Source organism: Silene latifolia, chromosome X, assembly GCF_048544455.1.
Source record: "Silene latifolia isolate original U9 population chromosome X, ASM4854445v1, whole genome shotgun sequence".
Taxonomy (NCBI): Eukaryota; Viridiplantae; Streptophyta; class Magnoliopsida; order Caryophyllales; family Caryophyllaceae; genus Silene; species Silene latifolia.
This window is the reverse complement of record NC_133537.1, coordinates 324,866,908-324,886,345: the sequence shown is the minus strand read 5'-3', so window position 1 is coordinate 324,886,345 and position 19,438 is coordinate 324,866,908. Positions and strand designations below refer to the sequence as shown.

Genomic DNA, 19,438 nt, shown 5'->3' with positions numbered 1-19,438 from the left:
AACAGTGTACTAGATTGACTCTCGCGAAGGCAAACCCTCTGACAGTTGTGTAAGGATGATAACTGAGTAAGTTTACAACCTTCAATAATGTCATTTGTTATTGTATGACTTAGCCATATATATGCAAATAATAATGACATGTGTGTATATTTATGAATTAGTGTTTTTGAAGCAAAAAAAAGATTATATCCACTTGGAAAATATGAAAGCAACATTGTTCCCAATTTTATCACGCCATCAGTAAGTGTATTCTTAATAATTACTCGTATCATTTAATTTATGTTTATGCGAGAGGTTGATTATGTAATTCAGCTGATTTGTGTGTGATTTATATAATAGTCTCCTAAAGCACCAGACGACAAACAATGCGCCTTTTACGTTTGTCAGTCCATGTGGGAGGTTATCAACGGAAAACTTTCTACCATTCCGATACGGGTTAGTGTGATTTAAAAATTATTTCAACCGTAAATTGAGTTCAATTCTGTAGACTTCCATGTATTATATCTATTTTGATTATGTATATTTTGAATTGTAGTTTTCACTAATACTCAACAAAGCCCCAGAATATTCGCCAGAGGACATCACCCAGTTGAGAAATATGTGGGTCAATTATGTTGTTTCATTAGCAGAGCCTCAATAGTTTGCTCATACTTTATGTACGTGTGTGTATATATAGAGCCATTGTGTATTGGTTTCTTTTGTTTTTTTGAGGAAGTTGTGTTTTGGCTTTTGATCATCCTGTTTGTACTATTTTTAAAATGGGTTTAATTGATCACGGGATGTAATATTTTGATGCAGGATTGAATTTTTACAGTGCATAGTTGCTGGAATTAGACCTGTCAAACGGGTCGGGCGGGTCAAGTCCCGGGTCGGGTCAGAATACGGGTCGGGTCATACGGGTCGGGTTAGGGTCAGAATACGGGTCAAGAAATAATTTTTAACGTCTTTTTTAAACGATTTTTTTAATTTAAAAAATATTTTTTTAAAAAGTAAAATATATTTAAAATTATTATTTTATTCATATTCATCATATACAATAATTATATTGATATAATTATTAAAATAAAGTTTTTTTAATAATTATTTTATTATTAAATATTATAAAAGTTATATAAAATTGACTTTTTAGTTGAATTTTAAATTTTAAGTAATAAAAAAATAATTTTTTAACTATATTTTTAAATATAATATATAAATATCAATATTTTTAATAAAATTCATGATTTTCCCTTGACCCAACGGGTCGACCCGTTCGGGTCGGGTCTCGACCCTAAAATAACGGGTCATTTCAGGTTCGGGTCAAACGGGTCACGGGTCGAAAAAACCTGGATTGTAACCCTAAAAAAACAGGTCGGGCGGGTCGGGTTGAGTTTTGACAGGTCTAGCTGGAATGCTATTTTTCAGCAGTAGTTGAAAAAATAGCATTCCAGCAGCTATTACAAACGCTGCTGAAAAAATAGCATTTCAGCAGCTGCTAGAACAAGCTAAAATCATTTTTTTTATAAAAAAAAAAAATTAAAAACGATAACGGTTAAAAATAGCCCGTTGCAAACAATTATTTGACAACGGTTTTATTTAGATAAATAACCGTTGACATCTTTTCCCTCCCATTCAAACAGCCAAAAATATAAGATAACGAACGATAACCGTTGTCGAGTTCAAAACTTTTACAACGGTTTGTTTAAGAAAAACCGTTGTCAAAGTTTCATTAATAAAAATAGATAACGGTTACATACCTTTGTCAATAGATAAATATAACAACGGTTTTGCACGCAATAAAACTGTTGTTAAATTTTGACATTTAATTAAATAAGATAACGAAATGAACCGTTATCATATATAATATTTAACAACGGTTTTGGAACCACTAAATCGTTGTCAATAGTAAACTAGGACAACGGGTTTGAAACCGCTATTAAGATTTAATAACGGTTTCTTAAAAGTATACCCGTTGCCATAAACATATTTAACAACAGTTTTATAACGGTTCTTGAGTTGTGATTACGTTATTATAGATCCGTTATTGATTTTATATAACGGTCGTGTGTTTGTACAACCGTGATATATATTTAACAACAGTCGTTACAATAACGGTTCCGTGTTTCTATTTAATAACGGTAATTGCATTATCTGACCGTTATTGAAAGTCTTATTTGGCGTAGTGTAGACTTTACATAGCTAGTGGTTTAAGTTGTACTTTACTTTCAGTTGAGAATTTTGGATTATGTAACCTTGGCTTAAACTTCATCATTTACATTTCTTGTTTCATTATGGTATCTCTGATGCGTACTACCTCGGGTAACCGAGGTGGTAGCACTCTCACTTGCTAAGGTAGGCCTTGGTAAGACACTTTGGTAGATGGGGGTGTTACACATAAAACCTCCACGGTCACTGACCATACAACCTCATATTAGTGCCACATCTTCTATCATTGGAGATCCTCAACCAACCCCCAAAGCTACCACCATAAACACAAAAAATTTGCTCCAAAACATTTCAAATCAACTCTCACCCCCTTAAAAGCACTAGACTTAGTGTTTTTAGTTATGACGAGGTTGATTTCGAATGCGAGGAAGTGAATTTTTGTTTCTGGTGGTAGTTTTGAGGGTGGGGATTTCAAATGGCAAAAGAAAAGGGAAGACGAGGGATGTGTGTTGAATTATTTTGGTAATGTGGTGTTGGAAGGGATGAGAGAATGAGGAAAGTGTATGAGATACCTAGAGGGAATGGATTTTGAGGATATGAAGTGTAAACTCATTTTCAAATATGAGTAAAGGAAATGGAAATTTGACCTTCCAACCAAACGTCTCCTTAGTGGATACCCTGGTATGATCTCTTTAACTGTTTTGTTTGATACACAAGTCCAATTTAAATAAATTAGCCCAATCAATTAAAAAGAATGACTCCCTCTATCCCGGTCTTTTGTTTATCTAATTTATTTTAGAGTATCTCATTCATTTATCTACCATCTAATTTGGGAATTGTTTTAGTAGGTAACTTGATCATCCACAAGTTTTTTTGTCCACTTGCTTGTCATTCAATATCATATCTACAAATGTTCTCTTACGCTCTCCTTAGTCTTTGTGTCAAAATCAAATGTATATAAAGGATCGGGACATAGGAAGTAACTGCAACAAGACTTCGCTATCGACTTATGTCAAATACTAAATATAATAAACATTGACTAGTCAAAGATACAAATAAGGCGCAATTGTAAATAAACAAACTAACTTTGCTCACAAATTCTTGTTTCAGACGGACACTTTTGGTCTTATTTGTCAGACGGATAAAATGTTGTCATTTTTTAAGAAAATGTAACCAATTAATTCACAAAATGTTATGACTAGAGGTGTCATTTTTTACCCTGAAAATTATGTGAACAATAATGGTAACATGTTATCAAAAAATAACAACATTTTATTGTAAAATAATGACATGTTACCCGTCTTATTTCAGACCAAAAACAATGGTCTTAAGAAAAATGGACCGAACTTTGTTGGGTTATATTAGTAGAGTTCTCTATATAATTCATAATAATCGCTTTAACCTCAACAACTTGTACAAAGTAATATTTTTATTCAACCAAACCCCATGAATTTTACAATCGATTCTAAGAACAATTCAAAGTCTAGTTCATGTTTGGACTTTGCCAAAACTTTCGTGTTATGATTATGTAAAAGAAACTTTCAAGTTTCAATTCCCCATATATTTCTTTGAGTTTATATTGTGTAAGACAGTTTCACACTAATTTGTGTAAAGAAGGCAAAGTCAAATCGGTTTGGAAATAAATTGGGCCATTTTGGTTAGACGAATCCAAAAAGCTTATCCGTAAACTTATCTAGTAATAAGTCTCATTATTGTGCTTTAAACAAGCTACTGGAATATTTAAGCCCATCATGCAAACGTGCCCTAAATTCAAAAAAAATTATTTCAATTGACCATTTGACCATGCGTACCATTAGGACATTGATTACCCTTTTGATTTATAATTATTGCTGTATTAATTTATTTAAGATACGGAGTAATTTCTTTATGGAATATAGTTGAGTAACACTTAATGGAAATGTTAGGCAAAGGTCACATGAGTTTGTTTAGTCATTGTTGGGGAATTTGGTTGCATTGGTTGCCCACATTTCACTCACTTTTTAAAATCAGTTTACCAACGATGATTAATAATTTGTCCAAACTTGGAGGACTTATAGTAATGCTTGTTCTTAAATTTTGGGTTGTCAACACTCACCACCTCATTTCCATCAACCCCTAAAATTTAAGAATGTTTCAAAGAAAAGATTTGTTCTTTTACGCAAATTATAGAGTGAGCAAATTATATGGTGGGATAGTTTTACACTGTAAAACAGTTTATTTTTGTAAGAAAATTATTCATTTATACTAATAAATAAACTGTTTTTTTTTTCAAGTAATGAAACTGTCTCACAATATAAGACCATCTTATACATACAATAACTATTGATTTCCGTAAAAAGTTGTTCCTAGTTTGGACATGGTATGCAATAGCACAAATTCTCATTATAGACAGGAGATATCCGTCTATAGTTATAGACGGGCCAAATATCCATCTACTTTAGGCATAAGACAAACAACAAGTTGTATGATGGGGCCCAAAAATGTAATCGATTTAAACATATTTGACACGTTTTTCACTTTAGACGGATATATCCGTCTATAGTGAGACTAATTGATGCAATAGTTGTAAAAAAAAGGTCATCGTCATTTATCATAAAATTATCTTAATTGATTTGTTTTTTCTCTCTAATTTTAGTTATATGGAGTTATTTCAGCAAATTATAATTACTTTGCCTAAGAGAATAACAAAAAAAAAAACTAAATATTAACCTTATAGTTAATAGACAGGTAATTATTTACTATAATTACTACTACACCTAAGAAAGAAGAACACAAACACACCTAAGTGTAGTCCTTTGAACTCCACAATTCTGTCCGCGTTTCACAGTTTCTTGTTTAAGAGTTAAGACCTTGTTAATCATATAACTTAAAGACAATTCTCAAAACCGACCGATTAAAATAGAGATGGAAATAAAAAGAAGTTGTGAGAAGATTTAAGTTAAAACGATCTTAAACAAGACCAACTGCTTAAGTTTAAGTCTTGGTGTACTATGGCTTAGTATGTTTTATAGATTTCTAATTATAGGCATTGCTAAATATCGTCATTGCTATATATCACCTTCGATTAAGAGAGTAAACATGAGAAATGTGTAGAGGTGAAATGAAAAAGAAAGATGGAGTAGATTTAAAAATGTAATGAAAAAATTCAACCATATATAATAAAACACTGATAATTTTTATAGTGATTAAATAAATTTATCGCAAAACAATTTTTTAAATTTTTTATAAACTATTTTTCTAATATGGATCATGATCTCCTCATCAAAAATTCCGTTTTCACAAACTTATTGCTCCTTAAAATGGAGGAACTTAATGTTACAAAACTGTGAATAGTGACAATTCTAACCGAATCAAAAATTAATTTTGGATTTTTCTACATGGCGATCCTGAACTTTTTTGAATCACACATGGTAACCCTACAAAATAGAAAAAGTTTTTGGTAACCCTGAAGTCCCTTAAATGTAATTAATGTGACCCCGAACTTTAATTCCGTTAAAATGTGCCGTTAAGTGTCATATGTGGCGAATGACATGGCTAATGTTCACTGATGTGGCTAATGACTAGGCTGTTTTACTAATACACATAGGAAATGAATAAATTAAAGAAAAAAAAAACCAATCCACCACAATCACAGCCTCCGCTATAACCACCACTACCGTCGCCACCCCACCTTTCACCAACCTTCGTCGAACTACCGTCGGCGCCTCCCCACCCTTCACCGTCCGCAGCTGCCCGTCAAAACACCAATCCCGCCGCCACCCGTTTAAACCCGACACCCTTAATCTTCTCCCCCACCCTTATAATCTCATCTCACTCCCCTAAAAACACTAGATCTGGGTTTTATGGAGAGGGGAAGGGGTTTCTAAGGTGGGACTGTGGGCCTGTGGGGTTGGGTGGGGATGGTAGTACTTTTGGCATGGGGAGTCTCAATTTGTTGATGTCGTTGCTACTCGTTGATGAATTCTGGGCTGCTTCTGGTGTCGCCATGGTGGAGGTCCGCGAGAGGGGGGTGCTGGCGTGGTGGTCTGAGGTGGTAGCCACAGTGGTGGTGTGAGGTGGTGTAGAAGATGTTTTAACTTGTGTCGTTTTTGTTTGTTTTTCATCTTACATTATTCCGTCTCGCAATCCCGCCTTGCAATCCCGTCTCGCCTACATAAATTAATAAAATAATAATGATACTTATAATATATTAAAAACCCGACTACTTATTAAATCTAACTAATACGACTAACTAATTAATCCCGCCTTGCAATCCATGTCACACGCCACATCAAGACCAAATAGCCACATCACACACCACATCAGCACTTAACGGCGCAAATTGACGGAATTTTAGTTAAGGGTTACGGTGATACATAATAATGTACTTTAGAGTTACCATTTTTGTTTTCTGATTTGTAGGGTTACCACGTGGGATCTGAAAATGTTCGGGGTCAGCATGTAGAAGAACCCATTAATTTTGTTTGCTCTTAATAACTTATTAAAAAAAAATGTAAAAATCAATTAAAAAATGTTTTAATATTTTCAATATTTTGAAATTATATTGCTTTTGTCATACTCTTAAGTAAAGTCATACCTACTTTATTAAATTCCCTAGACGGACTTGAAACATTTTGTTAACCATAATTAAGTCTTCGTTTTTTGTAATTTAATCAAACTAATATTTTATTAAACTTTTTAATTTTTTATTATCCTCTGTATTTATTAATTACTTTTTCCATTTCACAATTTTTGGAAATAATTTGTTCAACCCTTTTTCTTCTCTTTTTCTGCAAAAAAATACCCAAATTTTCAGACAATCCAAAAAACTAATCACTCAAATTAAGTAATAATTTTCCCAATTTTATTTTTATTTTTACTTTCTGTAATTTTGTTCAAAAGTATGACTTTATTTTAGTAAAAAAAGATCTTAACTTTGGTAAAAAAATTCAAATTAAGAAAATATCTTGAAGATTTTAATTTTAATTTTGTAATTTTTATGCTTATTTAAGAATATTTTAACTAGGGTTTATGATTAAATTGGTTAATTTGCTGAAAGTTTCAATTTTTGAGGGTTTATAAGTATATATGATCAAGCTTTAATGCTAGTATCAAGCTTTAGATTAGCTGCACTGTTAAAATTGAAGGTAGATTAGTGGGTAAAATCTTAGGGTTTTAGGTTTTTACTGTTTTTGAGTTACTGGGATTTAGTTGGGTAATTATTAGAGTGAATGCATGGATGGTAAGGAAGATATAAGTTCTGGGGTTTCAATGAGAGCTGATGGAGCTCCACAGGGGTTTTATATGGCACCTAGACCCGAAAACCCGGTCCCGGGTATCCATCAACAGACTGGGGCTCCAAATATGGGAGCTCCTAATATGGGGGTTATTGGGGTGAAAAAGAAGATGGGTAGGCCTAGGAAATATGCTCCTGATGGTTCACCATCGACTGCATTGTCGCCAATGCCCATTTCAGCTTCTATACCCTTGACCGGAGATTTGTCCGGTTGGAAACAGCCTAGAGCCAGAGGTTTTCAGGCCTTAAAGAAGCCACCTAAAGTGGAGTTTGAAAATCTAGGTAATGATTGAAGTTTGTATGTCGTGTATGAGACAGTCTTACATGTGAGACGAGTCGTGTATTGCTCATTTGATTGCATTTAATGGGGTGGTCTAACATGCAAGACCGTTGTGAATATTTGTGATATAGTTTACTTCTTTGATTTTGTGATGCATTGTACAAGGTTTTGTATTGGTGATCATGACTTAATTTTTGAATTGGGTATTAGTCTAAAGATATATTTGCTAATGCTTTGGTAGAGAGCTTTGATCTGTGATTTCTATTTTGTTTTTGGCGGTTCTTGTGCTCATTATATGTGTATTGATGTTGAATGATTTGAAATAGCTCTGACCTTATGTTGGAAGTAGTGGATGGTAATTGGTAAATGCGAAATTGAAATTGTTGCATTCCTTTGGATTCATTTAGAGTAGTAATTGAAACGGTGTAAATGATGGTGGATGGTGAAAAAAATGTGGTTGTGTTGTTTGAGAATTGAAATTTAGATATCAAATGTGAATTAAGATGTTTAATCTGTGTAAAGCCTTAACAAGGAACAACCTGATAATCTTTCTGCTCAGATTAGTATGCAGGTCTCTATTTATGAGTTATGACACCATTTTAACAAAAGTTAGTAGTATCGGCTGCTTTAGCCTCTTAAAGTAGCAATTCCGCTGAGTGTCATTGAACTGATAGCACACAGTAGCTTGGAAGCTGCGGGTGTAGTACTGCAGTGTTACTTATTGTATTTTCATTCAGGGAAACAAATGGGAGGATGATTGGTTGCCTATGATTTCTGGTTGTGTGCTTACATTCTTTATAACTTGACCATGGTCATGAAATCTACATTTGAATGAATTTAAACATGGTAATTGCTTTATGTTTGTTTAAAAATCAAGTATGGACATATGAATGAGAGCTATTTCATAGCAGCGACCAAATTCTTAAAAATTGAGTTGCTGTGATTACAATAAGGCTTAGAATTTGGATGAGGTTAAATGCATGTAACATCTATCATACCTGACATTTTTTTTTGACTTTGCATCAATGGCTTTATTTACTACATCTAATATTCCATGGAAACAATTGATGAAGTGACCACCTTTTTAAGAAACAGTCGATGAATCTGCCAGTCTTGTGTAGAAACAATGTGTATTGACTCTCATTTGGGTTAATTCGGATTTGTAAGTAGGTGAACATGCTGCCTCTAGGGATTTTTTCTATTTCATATAATCTTCTGTGTGGAAATAGTTGATGTAGCTACCCACTTCCTTAGAAACGAGTGATGAAGTATCTATATATATTACACTTACTTTCGGAAAGTTTAAGGCTTGAAGAAGAGAATTTGAATTGTATAGATTTATTTATCAAATCAAGTTCTGAGTCATGACCCAATTCCCATATCGCTGTAATGGTACCGCCTATTGTGGTATGTTACTGTTAAGTACCAGTTGTGAACTTTGATTTACCAATATGTAGAGTCTAGATAGTTGCAATCTTGCACATAAGTGAGGTTTAATTTATAGGCGAATCAAAAATGTATTTTGGATTCAGATGGATCCTAAAGAGGTTGAATTTGCTCCGAAACCAAAGTCGATCATCTTTAACTAACTATTAAAATATTAGCGTGGAGGATCACAAATGCAAATATTTTATGCAGTACACAAGCATATTGCTGTTGGAGATGTTTTATTTTTCTTAAATGTTCTTGAATTAGGTCAAAATTAGTAGCGTTTGTCAGGTGATCTGCTTGCATGTCTTAGCATTTGTTATTTGATGCTTACTTAGTGGCTGACATTTGGTTTGGTATAACTTATTCAGGTGATCGGCTTGCATGTCTCGTAGGTGCAAACTTCACACCCCATGTGATCACTGTAAATACAGGGGAGGTATGTTACTATTTCAATACAATTCAGTGTTCAAGTGTTATTGTCTGATAATTGAGTTTGACTTCAGACTGCTGTAAACTGTGGATAAAGCTTCTTATAATTGTTTCTATCACTTGTCTATGTTTGATTTCTACATCATTGTCTAGAGGCGCATGCCTTGGCCTAACCGTGCTTAGTCAATGCCTTAAACGTGATTAGTTAATATTAGCAATTCTATGAATGATTATTTTTACTTGGACACTTATTTATCTTGTTTTACTTGGACACTTATGTATCTACTGTGGTTATTTACTCATTTCTGTCTTCTAACTCTTCTCCTATCTGGTTCGGCATCAGGATGTTGCGATGAAGATCTTATCATTTTCTCAACAAGAATCACGTGCTATATGTGTTCTGTCTGCAAGTGGTTCGATTTCAAACGTCACTCTTCGTCAGCCTAACTCTTCTGGAGGCACTCTGACATATGAAGTACGCCTACTTTTCGTTATTGTTTTGATCAACAAAGTACGTGTATGCTCGCTCATTCAAGTCAGTGTCCTCATAACCCAAAAATTGAGTTATGACAAGTCCGTCATACCCATACCTGATATCCGTAGTGGCGTAGTCCATATCGGAGCCTGCGTAACATATATGTGGACATATATCCATTCCCAACTTTGAGAAACGTATATCCGGCCGGACCTGTTTATTAGATTTCCGGTTTTTGCCTTTTTCTGTTTGTGTATTCAATCAAAGTTTTTTTTTTTTTTTTTTTTTTTTTTTTTTTTTTTTTTTTTTTTTTTAATGTACAGGGCCGTTTTGAGATACTATCTTTGTCTGGATCTTTTATGCCCACTGACAACGGTGTAGTGAAGAGCAGATCTGGAGGCATGAGTGTCTCATTGGCCGGACCTGATGGGCGTGTCTTTGGTGGAGGACTAGCTGGCCTACTTGTTGCCGCTACCCCTATTCAGGTATGATTATAATCAAATGGGTTATTCTAAAGTAACAGTTGCCATATTTGTTATGGCTTGTTTAGGAACAACCTCTGTTTGCACTTTGCAGACACATTGAGCCTCCCTTAAGCTCCGCCTTTGGGGCAACTGGAGTAATCTTATTGCTTGTTATCTGTTATTATGAAGCATTTTCATTCGATAAAATCGATTCGAGGGAAAGGGTTTACGTAATTTTTTGTGCGCAATTCCAATGTTTAATGTTGATGTCTGTCTGGGTTGAGTGATCAGGTGGTGCTAGGGAGTTTCTTGCCTGGTCAAAATCAAGACAACAAACCCAAAAAGCCGAGAATCGATTCTGTGACCCCTGTCATACCAGCTGTCGTTAACCCTGTTCCGGGAGGAGGCTACGGAATGCAGAAGGTTAACTCCACATCCCCACCCTCTTTCCATGCCGGAAATCCACCTTCTATGAACTCCACCCTGTTCCATAGGGACATAGAAGGTGACAATAATGCCTCCAGTGACGGAGATTCTGATAATGATGATTTTGACGATGGTGACGATAATAGCCCTTTGAACTTGGAGATTTCTGGCTGACCCTCTAAGTTTACCTCGGGCATTTCTATATTGTATTTTTAGCCTTTTAGTTCGGTCCATAGATTTTACCATTTTGCCCTTGGCTTTGCTCCTCCTTACTGGTTGGAGCCGGAGTTATGTTGCATGTACCATTCAAAGGTTAGGTTTTGTAGCTTCACATTAGTATCTGCTTCTAACCACAGGACGTGCTTCGTTGCTCATAAGTAGGACTAGTCAGCTTTGTAGTTTTATGGTTTTACGCTTTGTCGGTTTTTTGGAGAATCGCTGATGTATGTCGCCATGTATGATGTGTATTACTCATTTTTCTTTCCAACTTTTCGGGATTAAATCAGGCTTTTGGAGCAGGGATTCGTGTGTATTACTCATTTTTCTATCCAATAATTTATATGTACATAATGAATATGTGAGGGTAAAATGGAGAATGGTGTTCTCAGAAACCCATCTATTCCGAAAGCTACAAGGACAGTATTGTGTGCTTGTGTGAAGACTGAAGAGTAGTGTTGACCTAATGATCTTTATCATATACTCCCACAATTTCAATCATTTGTTTATCTTTGATTAAAATACTACTAGTATAGATCCCGTGCTACAGCACGGTATTTGTAGAGTGTTGAGTTAGAGAATGTTGTCATTAACTTATTTTTACACTTAATAAATTTACTATTCATTAACTCATTTTTACATTTAAAATGTCATGAAATGTATATATTAATAATTTTTATTATCACAAAACTAATAATTTTGTTTTGTAAACTTCTCAACTTATTTTAGTGATTTTTTATTTTCACGAATCTAATAATATTAGTTTTGTTTTTGTTTTATAGACAGAAAATATACGTCAAATCATTTTCTAACAAAGATTATCAATGTGTATTTAAACTTTTATTTTATGCTAATTAAAAAACTGTTTTAATTTGATATAAAGTTATATTTTAATGAAAAGTTAATAGTTTAATGTTCATTTGTTTCCTTATTTAATTAAATGAAGTTTAGAGGGAATTTTTTTTCTTATTTAAGTAAATTGAGATAGGAAGCAAACCTTTCTAGAATCTTATACTCTGTATATGGTAAATAATATAACTATAAATATTGTAATTCTGTTTGTGTACAAATTATAATATAAGCATAAAGTATTTATGGTATAGAATTAATTAGGAGATTATATTGTGTCTGAGGCGCAAAACTTAGGCGGGAAAATTCTAGCTTTGTTAATCTTTTAGTATATAGGAGATTCACAAAGTCACAATGCATATAAGGTAAACAAATGACTGAAACGGAAAGAATACTTGCTTATGCATAACAATCAGTCGATACAGTGATTCAATTGCTTAATAGCTAGCTACTCGTGTAAGAATTCTACATATTATGATTCATCAAATGTCTTTTTGTCACGAAACTTTCCATTGATATATATTCCCTCTGTTCCGCTCATTTGTTTACGTTTGATTATTCATCATGGTCAACAATTTGATAAAAGAAAATTGTCAACGAGTACCTCCGATCAACTATGACTTTGATCTTAAATCTCCAAAGGGTTATTTTTTCCTTTTATCAAATCCTAGATATTGTTGAATTAATCAATTTGAAAAAAGGAAAACTTGGCTAATTCCAATTTTTAGTCTACTGGTTATTCTCAATTGAAGGTTTTTACAACGAGAAAAAAAGATACATTTTCCAAAACCAAATCTCATGAGTACAATATGTACAAATTTATAAAATTGAACGTCACATGCAAAATGACCGGTATCATACAAATTTTCCGATTATTAAGGCTCTGTTTGGTAAAACTGACTGAAAAGATACCTGAAACATGAAAAGGTACCTGAAACCTGATAAGGTGACTGAAATTAAAAAGGAACCTGAAAAGCTAGCTGAAAATTGGAAACTAATAAGGTAGCTGATTAATTGTAAAGTGTTAAGGAGAGAATACAAACCTACTAATGCTACAAGTTGGACATGGCGTAAGATTTGTCAAGTTAAGGAGAGAATGAAATATGGATTCATTAATGGACAATGGAGTGCAACTCAAGGAGAATATCAGGTATCCAGTGGCTATCAATGGTTAATGGGTCAGCAACAGGCAGTTCAGTGGTATCCTATGGTGTGGAGTAGAACTATCATTCCCAGGCATGCTTTCATAGGATGGTTGGTAATGCAGGAAAGACTGATGACTAGGGACCAGTTGCTGTCTTTTGGGGTTATTACTGAGGCAGAATGTGTGATATGCTCTAATCAGACTGAGACTCATGCCCACCTGTTCTATGAATGTATGTTCAGCAGGCAATACTGGGACCTGCTCAGTGGTTAGTTTGGTATCTTGTTTCCTCGGAGTAATGTTGTTGACTGGTTCCTGAAATGGAGATGCCCGTCTCTGATGAAGAAACAGATTGTGGGAGCTGCTATGGTGGCTTTATGGTATCACATCTGGAATGCAAGGAATATCACTAGGTTGGAAGCGAAGGTTATGACACCTAGATACATCTTGATGCAGGTGAAACATGATATCCAGTTAAGATGCCGCGAGAGGAGATGGACACTAAAAGCAATGAAACTGCCTTGGGAACCATCTTTTTTGTAGCTTTGTTTTGATGTATATGTAGTAATACAAAATGAATATGGTAAACATTGGTGAAGATGTAATCCTCGTTTATTTCCCTAATTAATATATTTTCACAGTTTCACCAAAAAATTGTAGAGTATTTGGTAAAACTAACTAAAAAGGTAACTGATTTTTTGTAAAATGACATAAAAGGACATTAATAATTATAATAAATTAATTTTTTTAAATAAAGAGTAAATATGTAAAGTAGAACATTTCAGTTACCTAAAACTTTAAAAAGCTACCTGGAGCAGCTTTTCATTTCAGGTACCTGAAAAGTCATTTCAGGTACCTGAAATGACTTTACCAAACAGCACTAGTTAAAACAACTACCTAAAATATTAGTCAAATCAGGTTACTTGGTCAAATCAGGTACCTAAAAGGCTAAAATGCCTTGCCAAACATAGCCTAAATGTCCACACTCTCCAAAAATGCGAAAGTTTGTAGAGACTAGAGAGTGATGGGCCTTTTAACGAATAATACTCCAAAACTAACAAGCTCAAATTTTTGGGCTTTAAAAAATGAAATTTTATAAAAACTTATTTAGGGTTCATATAAATTGAACATCTTCATGCTCAATTCAAATATTTCACCAAGTATTCCTCACAAGTCACAACTGCAACTTTCTTTTAGCGAAGAACAGCAAAAATGACTTTCTGGGGTTTGTATTTTTGCACATAACTCTATGATTATCTGCCCAAAAATAGTCTAAACATCAAGCTCTATTTATTTTTTGATATAAAGATTCAATTTTAATTTTAATTTTGTTTGAATTTAATTGAATTTCAGGTGTTGAAGTGAAACCAGATGAACCCTTTACCTTAAAGTCTGAAGATTTTGGTGGGACTCTTATGTTAACTCAGGTATTCATCATATGTAAAGTTACTGCTTTTGTAATTTATATTTGGCCTTTTACCTTTGTGGGTTTATCTTAGTTTATACACTTTCCACCTAGGTCATCTGTTTACCTTCTACATTCATTGTGAGTGGTATTTTAATCAAAGTTAAACAAATGACTGAGACGGTGGGAGTATATGAATTTATGAAATTAGGAAGTAGGAATGTGTACTTGGAAAATTATTGACAAAATTTGATTTTTGAAGGTTGGGTGGTTTAGTGAGTTGTGAATGATGTAATAGAATTATTGAAGTGTACTTGCTGTAGTTTGATTTTACATGTAATCTTTGTGGTATTTCACTGCTAGTGTAACATGCATTATATCATTGACGGTTTCAAAGAAGAATTCATTTTAGCGGACCCCAAATCATTCTCGGGACTAAGGTTGTGTGATTGTACGCATTGGTTTATGTTTGGTGATTTTGTTCACTGGATATGGCTTTTTGTAGTACCATGGGTCAACTTTTTCTGGTAGTTTAAAGCTGTTATTGAAGTGGTTGGAATATGTGCTAGTAGTTGTGAACTTTGGATTTAATGGGTTGTTATGTGCTTGACATAGTTATCTTTGTGGTATAATTTAGGCAACATTGGGACACGGTTCATCATCCGAGAAGAGCATTCTTCAAGTTAAAGTAGGAGACAAGAATCCAATCTTTATCTGCAGTCTATTACCTGAAAAATCGGAGAGTTTCTCATTGAACCTTGAATTTGACGAGGAGGATGATGTGACGTTTTCCGTACTGGGACCAACTAGCATTCACCTCTCTGGCATGTTTCAAGAAGCAGAACCAGAAGGCGAGTATGATGGAGATGAATTTGATTCGTATCCTTTCAATTTACTTTTTATGTCCTCCTAATGGGTTTTAATTTACATTCAACCACCTCTTAAGTCGTAACCAGTCTAAGATGAGTGCATATGTAGAATTGTGATTAGTGGATCTTTTTTAGCAGATTTGTGTTGGTCATTTATGCGTTCTTTCTCACAAGCACATAAATTAATTCCTTAACCAAGGATTCTACAGTGATCCTTTTGGTGAAGGTATTGCGGAGACTGATTCAGAGGACAGTGAATTTGAATCTGAAGATGATTCTGAGGATGATCTTGATGATGATGATGATATGCCCTTGTATCCACCTTCAACTGCTCGCAAAAGTGGAGGTATCTTGAACTTTAAGAATTGTTAATTTGCATATGAAACATTACTCTGCTTTGAGTTCCTTGTATATCAGCATGCGTTGCTCATTTGTTTCAAAGGCTTGGCTCCTTCTGTTAGCTGGTTCCACTGTTGTTTTTAAGCTTCATTTGTTCAAGACACATAGGTGATAGGTGTACCAGATGTAGCTAACTATATTTTGAAACATTTTCCATCCTATTCAATTCGCTGTCATAAGATTGCCTGAGCTAGTTTATATAATCAACTATTAAAATTGCTGTCTAAGTATTTTGGGATCAGGCTCTGACACAGTCACAATAGATTTATGTTGCTAACAGTGGTTCTGCTTGAGTGCTTGGAGATGTGTATAGCATCACCAGCTTTAGTAACCTTGTTTAATACTTTAATTCCTATGGGTGTACAGAAAATGTGTACTTGGTCGCTGTTGTTTCGATTTTTTTATTACTAGATTAGTAAGGTTGTTCTACGGTGTTTTCTATGGCCAGCTACTGTGATCATCTTACCAGCTTGAATGATTTCTGGGAAGCTGTAGGATCAAATTATGTTTCTCATTGTAGTTACTCTTGGCATAAGCGGCAATATCTCTTAGGAAGTTAAGGCTCACATATTTTTTGAAGCGATCTAGTTACTCTTACTCGTGCTGATTTCATATTATGTGATATGCTTCTTATCCTCGATTTGTTTTGTTTGTGGAGGGGTACATTACATGTTTATTATTGTGTCTGTGAACCATGAGGAACTCCATATATATATGATTTATTCTTCTTTTGGTAATTATAGTTGTTATAGAGGAGATAGAGGATGAGGAGAAGCCTGTAAGCGTAAAAGCTGGAAACAAACAAGCCAAGAAGAATAAAGAAAATGCAAAACTTCAAGAGAACACGGGAGGTAAAATAATCGAGAAGGGCAAGGCAAAGGAAAAGAAGAATGGTGCAAATGATGATGGCGAGGCTACTGGCAGTTTGAAACGAAAAGTTGATGCCATGGATAAGGATCAAGAACCAAAAATGTGAGAATATAGAAACATGTGTTTTTGTTCAACTTTAATGCTCATTAGTCGTGAGAAGATTACTAGTGTTGCGTGTTTCTGTTCTTGTCAATTGTCTTCTGTATCTGAATCTGTGTGTTTGTCATATAACCTTCTGCAGTAATGGCACTGATGCTATTGAGGGAGATTCTTCTAAGAAGAAGAATAAGAAGAACAAGAAAAAGAAAGCTAAGATAGAGAATGATGAAACGGTAGCAAACTCGAAGCAAAATGATACCGATGTTGCAACTCCGAAGCAGGTCAAGGATAAAGAAGAAAATAAAACTTCTAAAGCAGTTACGGAAACAAAGCAGCCTAAAGATAAGCCAGCCAAAGTCAAAACTTTTCCTAATGGGCTTATTATTGAGGATGTGGAGATGGGTAAACCAAGTGGTAGAACAGCATCACGTGGAAAAAAGGTAAATACATAGTTACGACTTACGAGTCTTCTGAACTACTCCCTCGGTCCCTCCATTTCATTTATATTCCTCCCAGATTTTTATTGGACTTGCAGTTGTATTTAAGATTTAGAGCTGTATGGAGTAGTGTTATTATCGTCCCTTGACATGAAAAATTTACATGTAGATATTTCGCATTACCATTGCCATTATGTCAAGTTCACACTTGTTTCCTAGATATTGAAAAGAGCCATGTATTTTCGGATGAACATAAAAGAAAATGATGACATAATAAGGGAGATAGAGGGAATGAATACTTCTTTCAGTGTTCACCCAATCACCCTCAATTCTATCAATTTTGCAGGTTAGTGTTCGCTACATCGGGAAGCTGAAGAAGGGTGGCAAAATTTTCGACTCTAACACTAGCGGAAAACCTTTCAAGTTTCGTCTAGGTAATTTACATTATTCTTCAATTATAGTGCGAGTTTGAGATTGCTCATTGCCATCTCCTAATTTTTCCTTTGCTTTGCATAACAGGGGCTGGTGAAGTGATTAAGGGGTGGGACGTTGGTGTTGAAGGTACATTAGAATCTTCTAACCCTTTTGAAGAGATGAAAAAAACACATTTTTTTTTCTTTATGTTTGATAATTTCGATGATCATTGTCAGTCTCATGTATGGAATTTGATTCTCAGGCATGCGTGTTGGAGGTAAAAGAAGGCTCACAATTCCACCTACTATGGGGTAAGGATCTTATAATGCTTACTTATTTTTATGTGTATTGTTTCCCTCATTACTTCAAGCTTAAACGATTAAACCAAGCCTCTGTTTTTGAAAATGGGTACATATCCCACTTGTCTGAATAAATGACAAAAAAAAAAAATAAAAACGTATACTGGAGGATACGACAACAAAATAAAAAAAAATAAGAAAACCGTATACTTGAGGATGTCTGGCTCCACCACAGACAGGTTCCTGTCCTAAAATATCCTTACAGACATGGCTTGAAATCATTACTTTAATAAATCTACATGTGTTTTGGCTCTTCTAAGAGAGTTGCCAACGATTCAATTACCCATGGCCATAACCTTGACTCCTTGGGTTTCATTTCGCGCATTCATAGTATTGCTCGTCTTATTCCAGCTTGTCTGATTATATATAGTGATTCGGTCTGATTTGGTGGTAATTTGGGATTGTGCAGTTATGGTTCTGCTGGTGCCAAGCCTCAAATCCCTGCCAATGCTTGGCTGGTGTTTGACGTTGAATTGGTCGAGGTTGCTTGATAAGCCGCCCCTTGCTGTATCAGCATTGCTGTTAGTTTTGGTGTTTGAGGCGAACTTGGTTGCATATCCCAGTTAGGAGTGAGTCAATGTGATGAGAGAAAATGTAGTAGTTTTATGCCTATTAGAAATTGTAACATCGTATTGTCTTCCTACATTATTTATATTTTGAATTTTGTTATGATGTCCAACATCCTTTTTTTCCATCTATCTACGTCATATATGACGTCTATTTAGTATTTTACACTGTAGGGAAATTGAGCTTAAACTCTTGATATGTGCGGTGCCTGCCAGTGACTAGCTGGTGTTGGTGGGATGGGCTCTGTGGTAGATAGTGATTGTAGCGAAGAGTAGTAAATAGGTACGGAGTATAGTTTTCCTGCTTCTCTCTTTTTAAACCCGTCCTATAAGGGAGTTTTGAAAAAACAATATTAATATCAATATTAATATCAATAGTTGGGAGTTTTATTATGACCATGAGTGACCTGATCGGAAGAGAATTTGTCTTGGGCTAATATTCCCGAATTATTAAATTAATCAACAAAAAGATTACGTTTTTTATTTAATTTAATCAATAAATTGGATTACTTAGTGGTGTCAATGTGTCATCTATCTCTATCTATCTTTAATCACGCTAAAACTCTGGTTCTACAAACCTCTATCTACATATTCTTGTGAATATTATATATACGCACACGTTAGAAAAACCGAATATATACAAATACATATCTTATAAACGGCCGTAAATACGAACAGTGTAGTAGTAATGTGTAATCCATGTTGTGGGTGTTGTGGGAGCATAGAGCAAGGTAACATTGGAGTGATTGAGAGATGGGGTCGTTTCGAAAGATTTGCTCAACCCGGTTTTCACTGTTTTAACCCTTTTTGTGGTGAATTCCTTGCTGCTATTCTTCCCTCTACCTTCACCTATCTCCCACTTTCCATTCATGCCAATACCAAGGTT

General features: G+C 34.6%; 2 protein-coding genes across 2 annotated transcripts; both read left to right on the top strand.

Moving 5' to 3' along the window:
• The first annotated feature begins 6,737 nt into the window (after positions 1–6,737).
• LOC141618207 (AT-hook motif nuclear-localized protein 7-like) lies at positions 6,738–11,443 on the top strand. The gene is made up of 5 exons (XM_074435315.1): positions 6,738–7,702; positions 9,500–9,567; positions 9,904–10,035; positions 10,359–10,520; positions 10,791–11,443. The coding sequence occupies exons 1-5, from the start codon at positions 7,360–7,362 to the stop codon at positions 11,097–11,099; spliced, it is 1,014 nt and encodes a 337-aa protein (XP_074291416.1). The 5' UTR covers positions 6,738–7,359; the 3' UTR covers positions 11,100–11,443.
• Positions 11,444–14,236: 2,793 nt separating this feature from the next.
• Positions 14,237–18,678, top strand: LOC141618205 (peptidyl-prolyl cis-trans isomerase FKBP53-like). The gene is made up of 10 exons (XM_074435314.1): positions 14,237–14,359; positions 14,488–14,561; positions 15,177–15,418; positions 15,618–15,754; positions 16,551–16,779; positions 16,919–17,216; positions 17,560–17,647; positions 17,733–17,774; positions 17,890–17,938; positions 18,396–18,678. Exons 1-10 carry the CDS (start codon positions 14,347–14,349, stop codon positions 18,475–18,477), a joined length of 1,254 nt encoding a protein of 417 aa, XP_074291415.1. The 5' UTR covers positions 14,237–14,346; the 3' UTR covers positions 18,478–18,678.
• The last annotated feature ends 760 nt before the right edge of the window (positions 18,679–19,438 follow it).